The 22,355-nt window shown below is 41.2% G+C and overlaps 2 protein-coding genes, 1 long non-coding RNA gene and 1 other non-coding gene across 8 annotated transcripts; 2 read left to right on the top strand and 2 right to left on the bottom strand.

Annotated features, from left to right (window-relative positions):
- The first annotated feature begins 1,408 nt into the window (after window positions 1-1,408).
- Window positions 1,409-14,578, top strand: LOC103378939 (uncharacterized). 3 transcript variants are annotated; one of them, XR_001760088.2, is made up of 10 exons: window positions 1,409-1,489; window positions 1,566-1,798; window positions 2,879-3,050; window positions 4,840-4,960; window positions 10,540-10,612; window positions 10,744-10,792; window positions 11,561-11,767; window positions 13,191-13,376; window positions 13,611-13,637; window positions 14,100-14,578. It is a non-coding gene; the product is annotated as an uncharacterized LOC103378939 (long non-coding RNA). The 3 variants fall into 3 exon arrangements; XR_003049685.1 differs by having other exon boundaries at window positions 11,561-13,376; XR_003049686.1 differs by lacking the exon at window positions 13,611-13,637 and having other exon boundaries at window positions 11,561-13,376.
- tmem255b (transmembrane protein 255B) lies at window positions 1,489-12,451 on the bottom strand. Its single transcript, XM_025055473.1, has 9 exons — window positions 12,356-12,451; window positions 11,575-11,712; window positions 11,420-11,482; window positions 4,848-4,937; window positions 3,829-3,909; window positions 3,307-3,392; window positions 2,866-3,025; window positions 2,633-2,785; window positions 1,489-1,795 (listed from the first exon to the last, which is right to left on the bottom strand). The coding sequence occupies exons 1-9, from the start codon at window positions 12,428-12,430 to the stop codon at window positions 1,559-1,561; spliced, it is 1,083 nt and encodes a 360-aa protein (XP_024911241.1). The 5' UTR covers window positions 12,431-12,451; the 3' UTR covers window positions 1,489-1,558.
- Window positions 6,915-7,025, top strand: LOC112487074 (U5 spliceosomal RNA). The gene has a single exon (XR_003049801.1). It is a non-coding gene; the product is annotated as a U5 spliceosomal RNA (small nuclear RNA).
- tmco3 (transmembrane and coiled-coil domains 3) lies at window positions 13,664-22,355 on the bottom strand. Of its 3 annotated transcripts, none has more exons than XM_008310313.3 (15): window positions 21,989-22,355; window positions 19,616-19,927; window positions 19,363-19,530; window positions 18,486-18,665; window positions 18,077-18,277; window positions 17,875-18,003; window positions 17,543-17,635; window positions 16,918-17,104; window positions 16,667-16,784; window positions 15,980-16,036; window positions 15,499-15,694; window positions 15,258-15,408; window positions 15,096-15,175; window positions 14,828-14,977; window positions 13,664-14,568 (listed from the first exon to the last, which is right to left on the bottom strand). In XM_008310313.3, exons 2-15 carry the CDS (start codon window positions 19,874-19,876, stop codon window positions 14,476-14,478), a joined length of 2,064 nt encoding a protein of 687 aa, XP_008308535.1. In that variant the 5' UTR covers window positions 19,877-19,927; window positions 21,989-22,355; the 3' UTR covers window positions 13,664-14,475. The 3 variants fall into 3 exon arrangements, with proteins under 3 accessions (XP_008308535.1, XP_008308534.1, XP_008308536.1); XM_008310312.3 differs by lacking the exon at window positions 21,989-22,355 and adding an exon at window positions 21,836-21,958; XM_008310314.3 differs by lacking the exons at window positions 15,980-16,036; window positions 21,989-22,355 and adding an exon at window positions 21,836-21,958.

The raw sequence follows: 22,355 nt of genomic DNA, 5'->3' as shown, positions 1-22,355 counted from the left end.
AAGAAAAGTAAAACAAAAAACGGATACAGTGTGTAATTTTGCACTGAAGTAGTTTTACCTCAGGTGGCACCTCCTGACCCACTGTGCCAGAGTACCACTGGTGGTATTCTGGCTCCCTCTAGTGACCAGGGGAATAATCAAGGGTCCATCAAGGGAGCGACATATTAGTGGAAGAATAAATTGTGTACCACCTTAACTCTTTCTTATGGCTCTAAATGGGTCAGGGCCCACGATTCAGACCATGCACCAGACCAAGACAGACATAATCATGGAATGTACTGTGTTTATTAATGTTTATTTTTATTATTGTCATCTTTAAAATCATTTAAAAATATGTACTGTTCAGAGTTAAACAACACTGTACCTTTAGTATTGTTCACATACTACTCGCTGGAGTAGTTACATCAATGACTACAGGATTTTTACAACGTAAAGGTACAGTTGGTAAGAATTACTGACCTATTCTGGTAAAAATGCAGATCGTAAAGTTTGCATTTTAGAAAAGATGATTCCATCAACAAGTTATTTGTGTTGTCTGAATTTTCAAATTCTTCTGAATTTTCTGTTATAAGCATTTTGTAAAACTGTTCTTTTTACGTATTAATCTTAAAGTCCATGACGACTGAATTACTATTTATTTGAAAATAATCTACACACATGTAGCTATTATATTACACTAAACACACTTCAAAATAAACACTTTGTAGAGAGATGACAAGATTGACAGAAACACGGCTGAAACAGAGCCAACTGTGGCGGTCCAGATATTTCACAGCAGTGGATCTCAAATGGTCAAAATCCTTTGACCTCCACACAACTTGACTTTCTTAACCCTCAATAGTGCCTAACATATTTGTAGAGGCACCCTGTCAACAAAAAGTACAAAAATTGCTTACTTACTCAGTGTGAAACCAGGACCTGTTTAGTTGAACACAATGCTAATATACTAACAGGAATTGAAAAAAGACACACAAAGATCTTAGCAGCCCTTAGTCTCTCTTTTCTTAAAGGTTAATAGCCATCCACTGCCCCTGGTGGAAAAATATTTAATTGTTCTGCAGGTCATACAAACATCGTCTGCAATAGCTTCGAAAGTTTTTGACATTTAATCTTGGTCACGTGTTTAATTGCTATGTTTATTTGACCCAATTATTATTCTTTTTTATTAATTCTCGAGAAATGTTTTATTTTAAAATATGACAATGCTGTCGATGTTGTCATCTAACTTTTGGGAGTTAAATAGTCATTTTTCTTTAAAATCTTTAACATGTTTACACACCATTACTTTCCCATTGGTGCCACTTCACTACACTCTGCTCCAATCAGCAGCTGTTCCGGTCCATCAACAGTTCACATGCATTACAGCTTATAAATAAAACGAACGACGAGTTTAAAGTGCACATTACACACGATTCACACAAACACAGACAACAGCGACACCTTCAACGTCATCAACTCCATCATCTGGAGAAAGCCCTTTAAACCGCAGGTTAAGTGTTTTCATACGTCATACACCATCAACATATGCCAGTAGTCGTGATGTTTCCACCCCTGGTTCTCAGCAGGCGTAGGGAGGAGGTTTCTCAAAGCCACCGAAGGAGGGTCCGTAGAAGACTGGAGCGTTGGGAGTCAGCGTGAAGCCACCTGTTTCCTGGGTGCCTTCCTGTGGCTGTGGCTGGGGGGCATGCTGGTTCTCCTCGGACGGACAGGTGGTGGAAGAAAAGCCCGTGGTGGAGGAAAGGCCCGTGTCGGTCATCATCTGGGGCGTAGGAAGTTGCTGGAAGTTGGTGTTATGCTGGTGAGAGAAGAGAAAAAGTATAAAACTACTAGAGCGTAAAAGCCAATCAGAGCTGTGTTCGTTGTCTGGAAGGCGGGATCTCTAAACAGAGATCCAATCATAGTGAACGTCTTTCCAGTACAAGAATGAACAGAAGAGAGGAGGAAGCTAGGAGCGGGACAAATATATGGAATATATTTAAGTAAAACCTTGAAAACTAGACTCAGTGTAGACCGCGTAGAACGACTGTTTGAAAAACAAAAACAAAACAACAACTAATTTAAGGTTTTATCTGCAGACACGTCTTTCTGAGATTCAGACAAAGGTAAAGACACTGAAGCGTTTAAGTACGAGCTAACCTGGCTAAAATATGAAGTCGAATTAGCCATGGCCGTTTGTTAACATTTAAATACTACTGTGTACTTCTGCGTATATCATAATGAATAATATAATACAGTAATGTTATTTGTAAGATAATACTAAAAAAGTATGTTTAAAAATATTCGTAAATAAAAGTATTATGATTTTTTCAACATAGTGAGTCTTTTGAAACGTTTCTATTAGGTTAGATTAATTTGCCAAAACTAAACTTAAATTAAAAACAGTTATATTGGCTAAATATACAGTACATGTTGACCAAGTGTAACTTTCAATTTTCTCCAAAGACTAGGACCTAATTTAAAATGTACTGTCAAAGTGAACACTGGTATTTTGTATACCTATATTTGTTACAACTGTATTTTGTTAATTCAAACCCTAACTGATGTTTCATGGTGTGTTTTTCTTTTGACTCACACCTGACCTTACCTGACCTCAGGTCCAGATTTTAACCAGGGCCATTGTTTATGTCCTTACCTGCATCTGCATAGGTATTGGATAGTTGGGGTAGGCAGGCAGAGCCTGTCCTCCTGGGCAGAAGCCAGCGTAGGTGAGCATGTGCTGGGTGGGGTTGTACAGGATGTGGGGAGGCGGTGCTGGGCTGGGAGCCACTGGGGCAGTCGGCTTCTGCTGCAGAAATACCATTAGGAAAAGTTGATGAAAGCTGTGAAAAAAAAAAACTTTTATATCTATATCATATCTAGGCTCACTATGTCTTTGTAGGCGCCCAGGATGGCAGCAGTTATGATGCCCAGGATTAAGGCCATGATGTTGAGCACCACAGAGGTCCACATGAGACGGTAGAGGTGGATCACGTCCCAGCAGCTGCTGACACCAGTGAACGCAAAGTAAGCTGCGTCTTCGTATGTGCTGCAGGAGGGCAAGAGAACATGAGGTAAGTTTTTATGGTTATAAATATAAAAATATATGTATTGCAAATCACTTCAGTACTGTCAAATCAGACAAAAATATTATATTTGAGAAAACAAAGGTATTGATAAAGTATAGACAAATAAAATTACAATAAAAGCTTAAATGTTCCAAGGAAAAACTCAAGCTTTTTTCAGTTTTTTTTATGACTGTACATACAGCAAGGATTTTAGAGTTAGCCTATCCCTCTTTGACCTTTAGTGACCTTCTGAGCCACTCACCTCTCACAGTTGTACAGGTAACAGCAGTAGCAGGTGTTGCTTTTCATTTTCAGCTGACATGCTTTGTTGAATGACCGGCAGGTGACCTGCAAATCAGTGTCAAGACTGTCAGCTCTGAACCATGAATTATTATTATTAAAGATGATTATTTTTATCTTCCACAAAAGAAACAAGTCAGGGAATAAATATTTCATACAAACAAACCCTTGGACTGAAATTTAACTCTTCTACGTTTAAATTCATTTCATGTGTAGTTGATACCTGCAGTAGTTACTTTGACCAGGAGATGTCACTACATACATTTATATCTTCTATTTGTGGAGTTTGAACTTCACATAAAATATATGTATATTTAAAAATATATAGCTGTCCTTCTGTTCCATAAATATACAGAAAGAGTTATATTTATGAATGTGGATTGATATCGATTAATCATGATTATTTGTAATTATACTCGTATATTATGAGTATGCAGATGTTTTACATGTAATTTAATCAGATTTTTTAAAGTCTGGGCTTCACCTCTGTGTAGTAGTTGTCGTAGAAGTATCCAGAAGCACTGCTGTAGAAGTCACACATGTCCTCCTGCAAAGGCCTGATGTCCTGTGTCATTAACAGATACAACAGACGACGGTGTTACGAAGCACCTGTGAAGTTGTCCATTCTTTACAGAAACACATTACTGTACAAATGTTCCAGCTTTTTTCTTCATTTCTATTGTTTTCACCAAGTTCCTCCTCACCACCACCTCCTCCTCCTCCTGTGTCTACGTCACCACAGCAGTGACAGGATTACAACATGAGGTCCATCACACTCCAAAAACCTCCGGAGCGTTTATGAAGAGTGAAGTGTAATTATATTTTCATAGTCCAGAGCTTGAAGGTGCAATAAATGAGACTTTACTGTCGGCAGAGAGCAAATGAAATAAATCTGCAGAAGTGAGATAGCGCTGCTGATGGACCTGAGAGAGCGGGCCAGGTACCGAGAGGTCCGGTTCTCTCTGCTCTCATTAATACACTCATTAGGATTTAAATGTGCAGACGAGACAAACCAAGGTGTTCACGTGAGGACCATTAGAGTTCTCTAGCCTTTATGGATTCATAGAAGCAGGTGATTTAAGAATAAAACTATATAATAACTTTATTATCCAAAATGGCTAATGTCAACCTGGGAATGGATTGATGTGAACATAACAAGAGTGAAAATAGTTCAAACCTTTGGGTTTTTAAAGGGAACTTTAAAAAGAACGGTAGGTCAGAACTGAAGCTAAATGTTAGCCAACAGAGTAGCTTAAGGAATGAAAAGTAATAGTTTACAGGTAAATATAAGCCTAAAAATATAAAAAGTACAAGTCAAACTGACCAGAAAAATAGACAGAATAATAGTTAGCCAAAAAATTAGTGTGAGATGATAAACACAGTTTGTCGATAAAAAAGTTAAGTAAAGAAGTTTAACAAATGATAAATTGGCCTTTTTGTGACACTTATGTCCAGGTGACAACTGTGTGTGTGTGTGTGTGTGTGTGTCTGCTAGGAACTTACGATGTATTCCGAAGCAATGATTCCGTCAACAATAGCACAGAGAAAGGAGACGATCACACCGATGCTGATGAAGATGATCGCTGCGATGAGCTTCAAGGAGAGGAGGAAGAAAGGTGAAGAAAAGAACACAAAACACACTCTGTGGTCACTTTATTTCATTTTCATTTTTACTAAGTCAGCAGTTGTCAGCTGTCCAACATTAACCATTGGTCCTCCAACGTGGGTAGGTCCATCATATTAACCATTGGTCCTCCAACGTGGGTACATGTTAATTCAGGGTTTTTATTTGTAAGTAGTGAGAGAAAGTCGGTCTTTTTAGAACATTTCTACCAGGGAAGAAGCAAATCCCAAAAGTCATATCCTAGGTGAGATGGGCAGCAGTACTGGGGCGTGTCCTCATCTGCAGCATCAGGACTGCAAGACGATAAAGGAAAAGTACGGCTGCCGGTTTGCCACGGTACAGGTGCTTTCTGGGTAATTTATGGGCAAAGAGAAGGCGTACAGGACAGAAGGGTTAGCCTTTTGTACCAGCAAGGTCAATTTAATTCTCACACACACTCACGCAAACACACACACACACACAGAGGCTGAAGCAGATGCAGTGGACTGATCGCAGATGTCTAATCATAAACTTTATCGCAGAAAATTGATTCCTGTCTTTTCCACTGCTCTCTCAGGACCGAAAACCTCCGTCACTGAGACGTTATGATAAAACACACAACGTTCATTAGTCTGTGTTTAACCATTAGCACATTTAACACAAGGATGAATCAGAAAAAAAAAATGGTCGTATGTGTGAGGTCATTTTTCGTTTTTTGGGTTGGTGCGGTGCGGTGCAGTGTGATTTGGGTGGTGACTGCCGCCCCCATGACCCGGTAAAGGATAAGCGGATGAAAATGGATGGATGGATGGATGGATTATTTATCTGTACAAACCACTGTATGAGTTGCTGGCACCAGCATTCTGCAGCACGATTCTTACAGATATTACATAATATGCTAATATCGGGCCGATATGAGCACATTTATGTAATCTCCCTAGTAAATAGAAAATGACAGGTTCGTCAATAGAGCCCTGAGGAGCCCCTGTGACCTCAAGACAAGAGCTCCTAGTGTTTGTCAGTTGTACAGTATATTGTTTTTTATTTAGCGCAGTAGTTGGTAATTGTAGTGACGGCGTTGAACAAGGAAAATGCTTTCCTTTTTTTGTAGTCCTACCTGGAAACAGAGAAAATAAACCTTCTCTGAGTGGGTATTATCTGTCACTGCTCCAGGCTCTCCACTTCATTAGGCGTCTCAATGACTCGGCTTTTATGGGAAGCAAGTGGAAGATGAGGCCAGAGGCGGAGACAATAGAGCCTGTCACCTGCATTACTTCACATTAGCACCAGCTGCCAGCCCATAAAACACCTCAACACACACTGTCGCCCCACCACGCCCCACCCTCCCCTGACACCAATGAAGCAGAAAGAAAATTCAAAAACTGTAAAAGATTAAAGACAAGGACGTACTGTAGACGGAGCTTCTCTGCTCTCTGGAGTGAAACTGATGAAAAAGGATGAAGAGTCAGATTTGAAGTCCATTCATCAAATATTTCTGTTACGCCAGTAAAATCTACGTAAACTCAGTGACCACAAAACCAAGACATTGAACAACTATGGACTTTTGACACTTGACACTTTGACTAAAAGACGTATCTTTATCACAAAATTAGAATCAAAACAAGAAACACAAGCCCGCCCAGACGGACTGGGACATGCTATTCTTCAAACTACAGTCAAGTGTTGATGTTCTTGGCGGTGTGGGCTTCATTACTATCAATTATCTTGGTTCCTTAATTTTATGCCTCTATTAAACCACATTAGCTCCATTCTGTACCAACCCTACACTCGTGCTCTTCCTCCCTCTGTTTGTTATGGAGTTAACTCATGTAGACTGTGTTCATATAACAGTAAATACAGAATATACAAGAGAACCAACATGATCGAGATTTCTGACTTAGGTCATGAACCATACAGGACAGAGGGCTTCAACAGTTGGTTCGCAGCCTTTTGGGGGTCCATGTAGATGGCCACTATTGTTTCTCTATAGATCGTATAAATCTTTCGCCTTTTACTAAAGATTTCCGTGGAACAACATGGGTCTTTCTCAGTTATGGTTCCACTGGTATAGTGGTTGACACGCCTGCCTCACAAGCAGAGAGTCCTGGGTTTGATTCCCAGAGGAACCACATACTTGGCGGCTCCCAGGGGCAGCCTGTTGCAGCAGATGTTAACATAAGAATTTCTCAAAATGCGGGTTCAATGAAAATCAAATTATTTATTATTATTAATGCAGAGGGGATCATTTGTAGAAGGGCTTTGCAAAAATCACAAAAAACTTAGTGATTTATTACTTAAAAAGGTGGAGAAAGCAGAAGTTTATCAATAATTAGAAGTCCTGTCTGCAGGTACCACAGAGGTTACGTAACTAAAGTTGCTGAGAACAAGGTCTTCTCTTCTCCAACTGAGTGGTCCACTGAGCTGTTACGACAACTGGACAGAGGGTAATAAGAACTTATCATCCCATGACCTGTTGGGTGAAATACAGCTTTTTACAGGTTCAATGTTCTGCTGTCTGAACAGCAAGGTGACCTGAAGAAGTGGCAATGATGAAAGAGTGAAAAACCACAGCTAGAGGAAGCTGATGTTCAAGGAGTCATGAAGTCGTTTCCAGGTATTTCAAGACAATGAAGTCAGTCCTTTCTTACATTTGTATTGTCTAACAGAGGGACTTGGACCATATCTGTAAGAGCTCCAGGATCAAGCATCTCAAGCACAATGAGTTTACAGGCAGGTAGTGATAATGTCTCTGCCACTAGGTGTAGCTGTTTTATGCTGATTTTTTATGCTGAAGACCCTTTTGATTTCAGCTTCTTCTTCTTTGGGTTAGAACTGGATCACTGTTGTTACTGTACAGTCCAGACCAGGGGTGACAAACATATGCCCCGAGGGCCAAAACTGGTCCACCCAGGGGTTCAATACGGCCAGCTTGATAATCTAGCTGTATGCGGCACCTGAACCAAACATTTTCGGTGTCTGTCGTTCCGGAGTTTGTGAGTGATATCGTAGACCAAGTCTGGTGAGTGGTGTGTGTGCTGGGGGCACATTTCTGTGTAGTAGTGGAAGGTTAGTGTGTGGTTTACGGGAAAAAGACCATGAGTTTGAATCCCCTAGGTACTGTAACAAGATGGTCTCTGTGGAGTTTGGATGATTTGGATCATTTTTGTGTGAGGTTTTTCCGGGTTCTCTGGTTTCCTTTTCAGCCCAAAACATGAAAAATTGGGAATGAGATTTAGCTGTGGGTGGAGTCTGGTAACTGTGAAGTCTATTTTTTTCTTCTCATTTTGGTGAGGTATATTGGGGTCAGGTTTAGCTGGTGTCAGGTGTGTTTGTCCTGGTTTCCCTCTAAGGGAGTCAACCCGACTAAGTAAAACCTCTCACCACTGGGGCCCACGTACAGTGTCCAACTCAGCCATGAAACAACAAGACCAGGAAGTCAGGAATACCCAACAGGTCAAGGTGGGAAATACAGAACAAAAACTAAGTCAAGGCAGGTCCTGGAACACAAGGAACACAGAGGAAACATCCCATCCATCCATCCATTCATCCATCCATCCATCCATTTTCATCTGCTTATCCGTTACTGGGCCGGGGGGGCACCAGTCTCTATGCCCGCCACTCAAATCACACTGCACCGTACCAGCCCCCCGTGAACCTTCCTGCAGGTGGTGAGTCCACTGGAAGGTACCAACCTCCCTAACCAGGATTCAATCTTACCCAGGAGGTGAACCCTGGGGTTCCACACCAATGACAGAGACAAAGCGCCACCACAGAGGAACCACAGAACTAAGACTAGAACATACTAGTCTTACATATACATATGTATATGTGTGTGTGTACACACAGGAGACGAGGTGTGACCACAGGTGAGAGTGACAACAGACCTGACAGTAATTCCCATCACAGTGTTTAGTCTGTGTACTCTACAGTCATCGCCTCAGTTTACCTGTATTGTACTCTACAGTTATCTCTTTTATGAAGCTTTGCATTTGGGTCGCGATTCCGCTGCTAATTGTTCGCCAGATTGAAACGGGTGGCTTTTCCTGTAAATGTCCAGGAATCGGTTTTATAACCATATCCGATCCTCTCCTTGTGAAACCAAAACAGAGGGAGCAGCGCCACAGCTCTCATATGTCATTGCCTTTGTGAGACTTAGTTGTTCTTTAATGAGTAACCTTGCTCTGTGGGCCGACGCTCATGTTACAGTTGCATTCCAAGAAGCAGAAGAAGAAGACACCTGTGTCAGCGCTAACGTCACCTAGCGCACCTTGCATTAGGAGCAACACTGCAGACATGCAGCGGTGTAGCCATGATCACGGCATGAATGTTTAACACACGCGGGATACAAATCGGTGTATCATCGGGGTAGAGAGGTTCTTAAAGGAACAGTGTAAACATGGAAGAAAAACGTATCTGTTTTTGTAGCCTTTCTGATTGGTTGTCAACAGAGATGGAATTAGATTAAAAGTATTTACACAAATACCCACATCAGGTTTATACTCCATAGAACAGGAAGTATCAGTTAGTTATGCACTGAATCAACGTTTTCAGCCGAGATACTGATATTGTTACCTGAGCTCGGAATATCTGCTGATTGGTACCGATTCAGTACATTTGTTGGATTAATAGTCTCTCTACCTCAACCATGATTAAATATTCAATCAAACAAAATATTATGAAATAACACATTGAAAGAAATTATAGATTTGTTACAAAAATGGTTATTTATTTTTATTTAAAATAAATGGTAAAGATTATAGTAAATATGCACCAATAGGCACAAACACCAGCATTTAAAATAATCAGGAATCAAACGTCCCTGTAAACAAATAAAAATAGGAAATACAATTTAATAGAAAATAAATCAGCTGCAGTATGGAGATGAAAGCGGTAGATTAACTTTCTTAATTAAAAGAAAAAAAGGAATTAAAGAGACCCAGGTGTCTGTGGTAAAGCTCGTTGATTTTACGTCTATTAATTCAAGGGTGTCAAACTTTGGTTCAGGGGCCCAGATTAGATGACGATTAGATGAAGTGTAAATAAGTACAAGAACATTAGAAAATATTCATATTTTATGAACTATAATTTAATATAACATCACCAACATGTAATGTTTTTGCATTGTTTTCACTTTCACAAATTCATCATGTCATCATGCCTAAAAACAGCGGTGCATCCGTTGAGCTTCTAGTCAGTGCAGCTGTATTATGACTAGATTAGTAATTTAATCTACTTCTACACTGCATGAGATTGTCTATGGTAAGAAGATAAAGGGTGAATGACCAACTGGGACACAGTATCCTCAGGGACACATGAAAAATTAACAACTCACACACCGTCAAGGAGACGAGAACTAGGCAGTGGAACGGAGCTACCGTTACACAGCAGCACTTTTTCACGGGTTGAGGAAACCAACTACACCTAAATGTCTTAAAAATAAAATGAGTAAAATACTAAAATAATGAAATGTATTTTAGATTTAGATTTTTAGATTTTTGTGTCTTAGGTTTGTTCTGGACATGATACTGTTGGAAAGAAAAAACTCACTTTCTGTGTCTGTGGTTCTTTTGTTTTTGTTCTTCCTAACTACAGCTGACTGAAAAACCAATCGATGAGTTCTACAGGAACAGTCTTCATCAAACCAGGAGAGCGGCTCCGCTCCTGAGTGATTATATTTTCAACATTGTGTAGAACATAAATGCAATTGTGTGACATTCTATCTGTGTTTGTGTCTAAAACTATGGGGCGCTGTCGTCACATGACCAATACTAATGCAGTTTCGTTGTCCTGTCACAGAAATCCAGAGCCAATCATATTTGCCTCTCTGACCCACACAGACCTTGAGGTGAGAACCAAAAATACACAATTCCGCTGTCTTAATCAGATTTGTCTGCAGCTCAGTTCCCACGTCAATACATTTACAAAGTCAGTGACACAATTCTAGACTTTATGATGTATATATGCCCTGGTGTCCAGGAAACCTTTCTCACTTCCCAGTGTTAAAGTAACTTAAACTGAAAAAAGAAATAGGTCCTTGAAAAAGACACCTTCAAGAATGACTGTGCTGACTGACACATGAGTACGAAAAGACTCCACAAGCTAAGAAGTAAAAGAGCTAACAGAGGTTATCGGACAAGCTGTAGATCTGTTCTGTTCAATGAACGAGAACGAACTGTGAGTCATCTTACAGTTTATGTAAGTCCTGGTATAAAGACCAGAGCTAACGTTAGCTACAACAGTCCTGGTACAGACACCAGAGCTAACGTTAGCTACAACAGTCCTGGTACAGACACCAGAGCTAACGTTAGCTACAACAGTCCTGGTACAGGACATAGACTAGTTGACAGGGGGTTCAGAACCTTTGAATGTAACGACATATGAAGAGTGTACTGATATGTAGAGATCCAATTAAAATACACTTTATTATAATGCAGTGCCAATAAAAAATCATTCAAACACGTTAAAGACGTACCATAGGTCTGCGGTTCTCCACCAGGTGGATGCCAATGATGCCCAGGAAAGCCCCGCAGCTAAGCTGGAGGCACAGAGAAGCAGAGACTCTTTTACCATCACTGAAAATATTTCTTTACTGAAGGAGTATTGGGGGGTCAAGGAGGGGTCACTTACAGAGATACCAGGGTAATATCCAGAGACTGGCACATTGTCAGTGCGGGTGGCAGAGACCAGACCTACTGTGAGCACCACCAGAGCCAGGACCAACAGAGCCACGGTCATCCACAGAGCCGTCCTCCTTCGACGCTGGTACTGATCTGAAGACAAACCAGAGGTTTGGTCGGATCAAGAGCTCTTCACACTTAAGGTACTACAGTACTACCACGTTATTTATACTTCAATCCCATGCCTTAAAAAAGCTCAAGTATTGATGACATTAACATTTGGTTGGTTTTTTGGTTGTTTTTTTTTACAGTCACTGGAAGTTGACCCTGGGGTCAATTATGGTGAACAATTAACCTAATCCTCCATGTGTTGATTCTGTGGGACAGACATATAAACACAATGATATTTCTTCTTGGGGAATCGGGGGAGAAATATTGTGTTTATATTAAATAATTATTTAAATTTAATTTGAATTCTTATTTCTATTAAAACATCCCATTCACAATTTTTAATTTGATACTTTTTTAAAAATGTATGGTAAAAGAAACACAATAGTACTTAAAAAAACCATTGATCTGGTAGATGAACTTTTTTTAAAAAACAATGACAAATGACCTCATACATTATTATTTTATTATAAATTATTATTTGTTTTGGACCAGAATGCTTTGCAGCATCCAACATCAAACCTATAAAGACTACAGACTGGACTCATGGGACTGTCCTAACATGTTGCTGCTCTAGTCATCAGGCAGATGGGTGATGGTTTTATCAGCGCTCAGCTTGAAACAGTACCTGCTGGATCCAGTATCTGTGTCCCTGCTGGTGGACTGGTCGGCTGACTCTCAGGCTGCTGCATTTCCATTCACTCCACTTTAATCCAACTTGAAAAAAACGGCTTGTTATTGTTGTTTAAAAATTTAAAAAAAAAAAAAGTGAAAAAAAGCTCCTGCTCCTGCAGCAGAACGACTTGGATCGGGATCACTGGTCCTCGGTCAGTACTTTTCAGAAGATAGTTTTCATCCTCCTCGAAGAACCACTGGCTGCAGTACTGACATAATGTGGCTGAATAATGGAATAGTTGGTATTTAAATTTAGTTTGATGGTTTTAGTTGGCCCAGAGCAAAGTGAGAGCTCACACAGACACAACTTTTCTGTCTTGGTCCTGAGAGAGAGTGAGAGAGGGACAGAGAGAAAGACAGAGGGTGAGGAGGTGAGAGAGAAAGAGAGGGGAGGGAGAGTGAGAGCTAGAGAAAAACAGAGATGGACTTTATGTTTACAGCGCCCCCATGTGGCTAAGACTAGGAGAAATTTCTTTAAAGAAAATGACAATATTTAATTAATATATTAACTTTTATTAACTAAATTAGTTACTTATTTATTCATTGTGTAGATAATAGTTTAGATTAACAGAGGAGGGAAATGTTTTGAAATTTTTCGAAGTCCACACGTGTGTGTGTGTTGTTTGGTTGTCGTCTGCAACAACAGCTCAGTTCTTAGAACCTGAGGGCAGCGACCATACACCTGTGGTTAACATTAGCCCTGGTGGAGCTAAATCAAAATTGAATTGAGTCAGTTTACTGTAGCGTTGTATCAGCAAGAATCATCCGTTTGTCTCCATCTAGTGTCCGGACAGAGTCACAGACAGATGCAGTCACCTGGTAGGATTTTCTACTAAAGAAAATAAAACCCACAGACGAACAGTTCTACCAGCTGAACAGCCCAGTTAGTTTAACTGGTGTCTGAGAGGGACTTGACCCAGGAGTGGACTAATCAATGGACATGGACACTGACCTGCAATTATTCTGAAGGTAAGAAACGTTTTTATTTTAGCTGACTATTGAATAATAATAATTGTAATTACTTAAAGCAGTATCACTTGTATCAACTGCAGTACTTGACTAATACAGTTTTGAAATTATGTTTAATTACTTGGAGTTGTTGACTTTTCCTACTTTGTGTAACAATATTCCTATTGAATGTGATGTTAATATTTTGATTATTGTATTTTTTTTATGTTCTGCCTGTTTTGGACCACAACTTAGACTGGGTTTAAATTTCGATTGCTTCAGGTCAGTGTCTACAAGAAGAACAACAACTTATTAATGATTTAAACCATGACAGGGACATATTTAATCCAAACAGTCAACACAACTACACACTCATGTAAACATTAGTCACAAATGAAAAAAAAAAAACAACAGCCAACAAAACACGTGCTTAACAAACTTCATGTCTCTCTCTCTCTCTCTCTCTCTCTGTTCACTAACACACACTTCATGTCTTCATTTAGTTGAGTTGAAATTCAAGTTCAGTTTTAATACCATTACAATTGTGAAGTAAACCTAAATTAACAATAGAATACCAAACAGTGCGTGTATCGTGAAGTCATAAAACACTCCTGAATGAATAATGGAGAATAGAAAAACACCATTAAAATAAGACTCTCATGACTTAGTCAATAGAAAGCTGAAATGTGAATTTAATTTTCCCCGTTAATGTTGCCTACATTCTGTCTTTGTTTTTCCCTAAAGCTCTTTTACAGACCTCTACTACCACAACAGTAAGACATTCTGAATAAGTTATTAAATAAAAATGTGGAAAAACAACAACTCATGATCTTCAGGAACTCCAAGGTCAGGACTTCATTCTGTTGTTCAGTGACCTCAGGTCTAAAGACGACCTCTGTGTCCAGGATCTACAGCAGTGAAGGCATTTCTCCAGAACCTCAAGCTACAGAACAGCTAACAATTCTAACCTCCCTGAAACACAGAATCTGGTTAAATACAGAAGAACTAGGAGAGGACCAGAGGAGACGTCCTGCAGACATCGGACTGGACCGGAGTTACTGTGAGCTGCTCCGGATGTTGCTGACAGCTGTATAACAGCTAACACCTGGGCGTTGGACCGTCACCGTGGAAACAGTCTGTGTCTCGTCGCTCTCCACAGAAACGGAGCCAGCAGCAAACTGAGGGTGGTGACACTGAGAACCAGCAGGTAGACCTGAGGAGAGGCCGGGACGGAGGAGAGGACACTCAAGAAAAACTTTATATCAAACTTAATACTACACTTTTGTGTTTTATTTTGTGGTTAGACCAGCAGAGGGAGCTCCTACTGACAAGCTGAAGCTAACGTGTCATTAGCCTGGAAGCACTTTACAGTGAGCTAAAGAGTTCCAAACTCACTTTTCACTATTTTCAGTGAAGGTAACTGTGTGTGTGTGTGTGTGTGGAGGGGGGGGGGGGTGTTTATCAACACTGACCTCTCTAGAAAGGATCCCCGCTCGACGTGCACGGCTGCCCAGGACAAATGAGAACTCGCTGACCTGAGCCAGACCAGCTGATACAACCCACCGTATGTGTCGAGACCCCCGAGGCAGGATGAAGGTCAGCACCAGGGCAGCCATGAAAAACTGGATGAAGAAGAACGGAGAAAATGATTGGATGAGGATGAGACACAGGAGGAGGAGAGCGATTCAAACTTTAGAACTGGAAACAGACGGGGTCAGAATCTGGTCCACGGTACATTACCTTCATAATTACGAGGGTGAGCGTCAGCGCCACCAGGATGGAAAGTTCATACAACACGAACGACGGGAACACGTGGAAACCTGTCGTAAACACAGAAACGTCGTTGAGTCTTTGTGTAAAAACACAACAAGAATCTACCACCAGGACACAGCTGGGTCTGACCAATAGAGGCAAAGAAGATGATGGCCAGGAAGTCCCTGATTGGCTCGATGCACCCCATGACCTCTGCGGTGTTGGTGTGTCCCTGTGTGGACAGCAGAGCCCCGGCCAGGAAACAGCCCAGCTCCATAGAAACGTACAGAAAGTCCGTCACCTGTGGAGCCGCGCAGAAGGTAAATAATTGACACACATCACACACATCATTTGTGGCAGATTCATGTCACGTTCCTGCAGCAGAACCAACCGTTAGCATGAAGAAGACAAAAGCAGTGGTCCCCAGCACCAGTATCTCCTTGTTGCCCTTGCTCTCGGTGTGCAGTTTTCTGTAGAGCGGTCCAATCACAGAGGATTTCAGCAGCAAACACAGCAACATCACCGCAGCCAGAGAAACCAGGATCTGGACCAGGAGGAACAGCACACGCAGACTCCCAAACAGGAAGCTGAGGAGCAGAACAGACACATGTCATCAACATGGTCTGTGGAGGTAACCCTGTCTCTGACTGCACAAGTTTATCCAACCATTGACAACTCTGTGTTCAACCAGTGTTGTTTACAGACTGTGTGGGAAGATTACGTCCCCTCAGAGTCTTGTTTTTGACGCCGTCCTAAATGGAGCTCCAGGTGGAGGTTTTTTTTTTTTTGGAGGAAACTCTTGCTGCTGTAGCGTTGCTTTAAAAATCCCAAACTTCTTCTAATGAAATGCTCAGTCTGTGAATTTCTCTCACTCATTTTGCTGCCAATCGTCAGATTCATTGCTTCTCATCACCGTTCTGATGATCCATCTGAAATGAATTTAATATTTGATGAGATATTAGTCCCAAACAAGATGTATTTAGAAGTATGAACAGCTGTTGTTTGACTGTTCATGAGCAATGCTACATAAAGCACATGTTAGCTCAAACCTGAAGCTAACAGCTAGCTTATAGTCCTTGTGCTTTAAACGGAGGCCCAACCCTCAGATCATGGGAAGAATGGCTCACATTTGATTGAATGCTACATTACCCATCAGTCTTCTCCTCAAAACTGAAAACCAGGTTGGGGGGGGGCACAAATAACTGTCACAGATGTCACGAACTTATTATTATTAGATTTTTTTTATTACCTGAATAACAAATAATATTATTACTGAACATATATTTTAATATTTGGTCCTTTTTTTAAAAATTGCTTTTTGCGTGTGTTTTTAAATATTAGGTTTGTTTACTATAGTACTCTGTGTGTACATGATCCAGTTACTGACATACTGTATAATACAGCTGACTTACACAACTGACTTTTTGACTATGTCAGGTTTTTTCCTTGAGGGTTGGGTATCAGGTATGTCACAGGAGGGATTTAAAATTTAAAAAAAACCCAGTGTAACTACGGTGTCTCACTGAAGGACACAGTCGTACAACAGGCGTCACACTCACCTGTCGGAGTCTCCACTCTGGGCCAGGATCAGAGTCGGCATAGCAGCAATGAAGAGGCTGAGCTGAACGTCCTGCATCACCAGCATCCCAAGAAGAACAATACTGTAGTCTAACTCACCTGTCACACACACACGTACAAACAGAGACAAAAGACAGGTTGTTTTGATTGTTGTACTGTAGTATTGTTGATTAGTACTAGTAGTAGTACTTGGTGTACGCTCATGTTCTCGACCACTGCATCAGTAACATACCTTCCCTCTCCCCTCTGCTACTGCCGGCTACAAAGCGGGACACGAGTGGAGTGCTGGACAGGGACAGACAGGTGGAGATGAAGACGGTCTGGGTGGGACGAATACTCAACACCTGTCCCCACAACAGACCAGCTCCGACCATGAGCAGAGTCAGGTAACAAGATCCCTGGACTGATGTCTTCCATATCTACACACAAACACACACACACACACAATATAAAATAGTTTGAAATTTTGAAATTCGAAATAATATAAAATAAAACTTCAACTTCCAGAGGTCACCAACACAATAGTTTGCAAAGTGATGTTTTTTTTTTTTACACAAGATGCTTTGAAGAGTAAAGAACCCAATACATATGTATATGTATTGGGTTATATGTATACATACATATATATGTAAATATATATACATATACACATATATGAATGTGTATATATATATACTGTATATATATATGCTGTTTATATACATATATGTATACATACATATATACTTGCACTTATATACATAAATATGCATATATATCACATATATATGCTTTATATATCAAGAAAAGCATCTAGTGTAAACAATAAATAAAAATAAATAAGAAATCACTTCAAGTTCTAGCTTCAAGTAGCTTACCTTTCGAATTCGATCTGGTGAGAACTCCAATCCAACAACGAAAAGAGTGAAGAACACGCCCAGCTCCCCCAAAGTCTCCACCTGAACCATAGACTGAAACACAGATACAGAGAGAACCACTTTACACAGCATGTGTATTATTCTGATACTGAAACAAAAGCTGCATCAACAGAACCATGGTAAATCGAACACTAGGAAGTACTTCAAGTTGGCTACATATATGGGCCACATAGAGTATTGTTAACCTCATGTTTTAAAACTCTTTGTAGCCCATGACCCAAAATGGGCTCCAACCCAGGATTAGACCCAAGGACGCAGGCACACACACTAACCTTAATGGTGTTCAGACCAGAAGGACCGAGCAGGACTCCGCAGATGATGTAGCCCAGCATTGGTGGAAGACTGAGTAGAGTACAGATCCATCCACAGGGAAGTGACATCATCACCACTGACACCAAGTCCTGCAAAAACACAGGGCTTTACAATTCAGTTTCTTTACAAAAACTTTCACCAGTTTTGAATCAGGATGCTGACCTTGATGAGGTGGGGGTCCACTCTGGGCATGGTGGAGTCTCTGGGTTTGGCCAGAACATACTGGTTGTTCTGTGAGTCGATCAGCATGCTCAGTCCCAGATCGTCCTCCACTTCCTTCACCCCGGACTTGTTGCCCCTCTTCCCTGTGCCCTCGTCGTCGTCCTCCACCCTCAGCACTGCTTCTACATTCACTCCCTCCATCTTAACCAGAGGTCGACAAGGTCAAGGTCATGAATGATTTTTAAGAAGACGGGTGGACAGAACCAGGGCAAAAATAAGAAAATGCGACTTATACCGATATATGCTTTTTTCTTCTTCATGATGCATTTTGTGGCTGGTGAGACTTAGGTAGTCTAACGACAAGAGTCATAATACAGAGAGACTATGGGTTCAGCTGTGATTGGCTGACCTCTCTGTTGTTGTCAAAGACATGCTCCTCGATCGCCTCCTCCAGTCGGTCGGCGGCTTTCCTGATCTCCTCCAGGATTTCGTCCACCACAGACAGACTCGTGTTCTGGGCCAGAGCGCTCTTAGCTGCCTCCTGCTGGTGCTTCTCCGCAGCCACCAGCTCCATGTACTCCTGCTCCTCCTGAGGAGTGTCAACAGACAGAATAGTCACACGATAGACATGATAACAAAACTTGAAAATAAAAAATGTCAATGTCAAGCCATATATTTCCTAATAAAGTAGCATTTACTATTTGAACGTAGTATTAAATACTGTGTTTTATTCTTCAGATAAAACACACTGTAACCATTAAACACAGGGACATTAATAGACACCCTGGGGGCCCTGGGCAAGAGGTGCAGGGTTGCATTTTGTCATTGATAAATGGACCAATGTCAGCCGTCTAACAGGGCCTCTTCCAGCTGGGGACCCTAGGGCAGCTGTTCTCAAAAGGTGAGACCTGCCTCCCCTGGTGCACCTTCTCTGTGACCAAAGAGTCACAGGGGAGACCTGCATGAATTTGCATGCATTAAGTGAAATTATTTGCTCTTGCAAACACCACATTTTCCAGGATATAAGTCGCACCTTTCTCATCCTTTTGCTGGGTTTGCAACTTATACTCCAGAGCAACTTATAGTCCGGAAAACAGTAATTGTTTATGGTGTGAAGTTGTGAAAGTAAAATGATTTCAAATACATTCTATCAATTGTTGAAACTCATAACTGCTCGGGGGTGGGGGGGGGAGGGGTTCCCCAGTTTGAAAACCCCTGCCCTAGGCATTGCCTGGGTTCCCTGCCCTGTTTGCGACCGCCTAGATTAAACACTGCTGACCAATAACCTTTATGGCCGCCTCCCTGAGGGCCTCCAGCCGCTGCCTGCTGCTCTCCTTCATGTTCACCACATCCCTATAGTCCCCCTGTAGCGCCCTATGCAGGCTGTGCATCGCCTGAAAAACCAGGTGCTCACTCTCATTTAGCTCTTTCTGGAACACCTCCAATGTGTGGACCTAAGAACAGAAAGAAAAAGAACTCAAAAATTTCAAAACACACATATGGTCATCAGTTTCGGTCACTGTCAAACACCGATCATACCTGGAAATGTCTCTCCGGTTCAGAAAGAGTCTCGTCTTTTCCGACTGCATTTGCAGCTATGGCCAACTTCTTAATGACCACATTCTTCTGACGCAGGAGACCCACCAGGTGCTTGCAGTTACTGGCCACCCAGGTGTGGTCCTTGGCCAATAGCTTGTTGAGAACCAGCTTGTTGTCATTTTTGACCTTTTGGTCCCTGTCTTCGCCAACAGAGGCTTTTGGCAACAGCCCAAAGTACAGAAGCCAATAAAAAAACTGCATCCAAAGATCTACTCTGTCTTCACTAGAGGCTGGGGTAGATCCTTAGGAGACCTGGGAACAACAGAGTGGGAGTTACCATATTTTCCGGTTGCACTTTTTTCGTCCTTTGGCTGGGTTTGGGACTGATACTCATGTGCGACTTATATATTAAAATACATCATTTCACGTTTGTTATTTTCACACTGACAGCCGCTAGAGGGCACTCTAGACATGTGTACCAGTATCTGCTACTCCTGTACCACTGAAAATATACATTTTTGTTATTTTCACACTGACAGCCACTAGAGGGCACCGATGCAACTTAATACACAATGGCAATAATTGTTTAAAGTGCTGAGTCAACGCCAGGTTCATTAATAAAATTATCAAAAAATGCGATATGACATGATGGACCAGGTGATCAAACCTGCATCATTAAACCAAACAGGAATATGAAATCTGAGTATACCAGTAATACAGGTATACAAGTAATGAACAGCTCTCATGTGATCATGTTAAAACATGAGTGAACACTCATATATTAATAAGACTCTTTCAGAAAAGTCTTCACTCTCAGGTCCTTAAGAAGAAAACTTCCTGAGGTACGAGTACAGGTTTGATGTTTATTTTTAAGTATTTTTAAGTTGTTCACATGATCTCTGTTATGTCCTGAAAGAGCAACTTGTTATTAAGTACAGAGTGTATGTGTACTGCACCTGTCATATGTCGTACTGTTTGTACTGTAAAGCCTAGTAGAAGGACTGCTTTGGCCCTAAGTGCCACACCCATTAAATCTTGCAGGGCTTGATGTTCCACTTACATTCTAAGCATTTCCTTTTGTTCCTGCTCTATTCTAAGCTGACAAACTATTTTACCAAATAACTTGTAGCAGAAGAGTCTGGTTCTATGTGGAGAAAGGCAGGGCAGAGTTCGTAGAAATCAAGAAACTAAAATATAGGAATGGCTTTATTTCCTTGAAGCTGCACAATCACGACCGTAGCTTAGAAGAAACCCTTAGGGGAAGGTGTCACGAACCTTTTGAAACAAGAGCTACTCCTCTTACCATCATCACTGCACCCATTTGAATATAACTACTTAATTTAACCGATTCAAAAAGTAACAGTAACAATGACATTTTTGACCCTCTTGTTGACTAGTTTTGTTTTTAGAATGTACCCCATGGCACCACGTTGGTGACCCCTGCCTCCAGAAGGGACAATGTTGAATTTATTCATCTGTGGTTAAAAAAATTTAAATGTTAAATTACTATAATTAAATCACTCTTTGCCTCTATGTAGTGGAAGTTCAATTGTTTACACTTGAAGTGTGGAGTATAATGGAGGGGGACACGTACATATCTGTATTCTTGGTATGATGACGTCAACACAGTGCAGGTCTGACAGGAGTATCAACACAGACGAAGTGAAAGTTGACTTCCTATTTCGAATTTTTCCACAGACCTGCACAATGTTCAGTGGAACTATTTTATGGAATAAAATTATTTGATGTCTTTTTACAGTATTATGTCCCTAATGTGTCGCACGTGGTGCAGTGTAATAAGTTTACATTCGAAAACAACTCAACTGAAATGGCAAAACAGACTTATTTGATGGGGAAAAAACAGCAGGAAGATAATTATTAGAAAAATCACTGTCAGCAGCACTGCGAACAGTTTAGCTATAAACTACCAACACATCACTAAAAAGTTTTTTTATTTTTGTTTGTTCGTTTCCCTTCGACTTATGTGTGTAAATACATAATGATGGAAAATTTGCTATTTCATGCCAACAAGTGAAACAAACGTTAGTTAAACTAAAACTCAGCCGAGTAGTGAATGACGTTACACTGAATTAACACCCGGAACCGATGGACGCTGTCAGTATCCTGGCCGCTCGGACTGATGACTCACGACTTTCCAACACGACATTTCAGTTACGAACGACTGTTACAACAACGTTAAACCCAAAATAATGTAAATACCTGTGGAAAGTGCCGTGTGTCCTCACTGAGAAGTCCACGACTTAACGACGACACGAAGGGAACAATGATGGGGTTGTTCCGCGGCAGGAGCCGGGGCAGGAACGGCTCTCTGCTCCTGCTCCTACAACGTTAAACCCAAAATTATGTAAATACCTGTGGAAAGTGCCGTGTGTCCTCACTGAGAAGTCCACGACTTAACGACGACACGAAGGGAACAATGATGGGGTTGTTCCGCGGCAGGAGCCGGGGCAGGAACGGCTCTCTGCTCCTGCTCCTCCCCCTCCTCTTCCACATACCTCCGTTGAGTCCTTCGTGTAGCTGTGCTTAGCAGACGAGGCTAATGTTGCTGCGGCCAGGTAAGAACGGGCAGCTGCTAACTGGCTAAGTGAGCGCTAATCTCACACTGGTTCATCACGATTTCCCTGAATCTGACCGTAATGTTAACTGTGCTATTAAAATTCATACGTCAACTATGCTAACGTGTTAATTTTTGACACTTTACGAGCCGTAACGTAACCAC

The sequence above is a fragment of the Cynoglossus semilaevis genome, chromosome 5 (genome assembly GCF_000523025.1).
Source record: "Cynoglossus semilaevis isolate Cse_v1.0 chromosome 5, Cse_v1.0, whole genome shotgun sequence".
Taxonomy (NCBI): domain Eukaryota; kingdom Metazoa; phylum Chordata; class Actinopteri; order Pleuronectiformes; family Cynoglossidae; genus Cynoglossus; species Cynoglossus semilaevis.
Note: the sequence above shows the minus strand (reverse complement) of the source record. Positions and strands in the feature narration are given on the sequence as shown.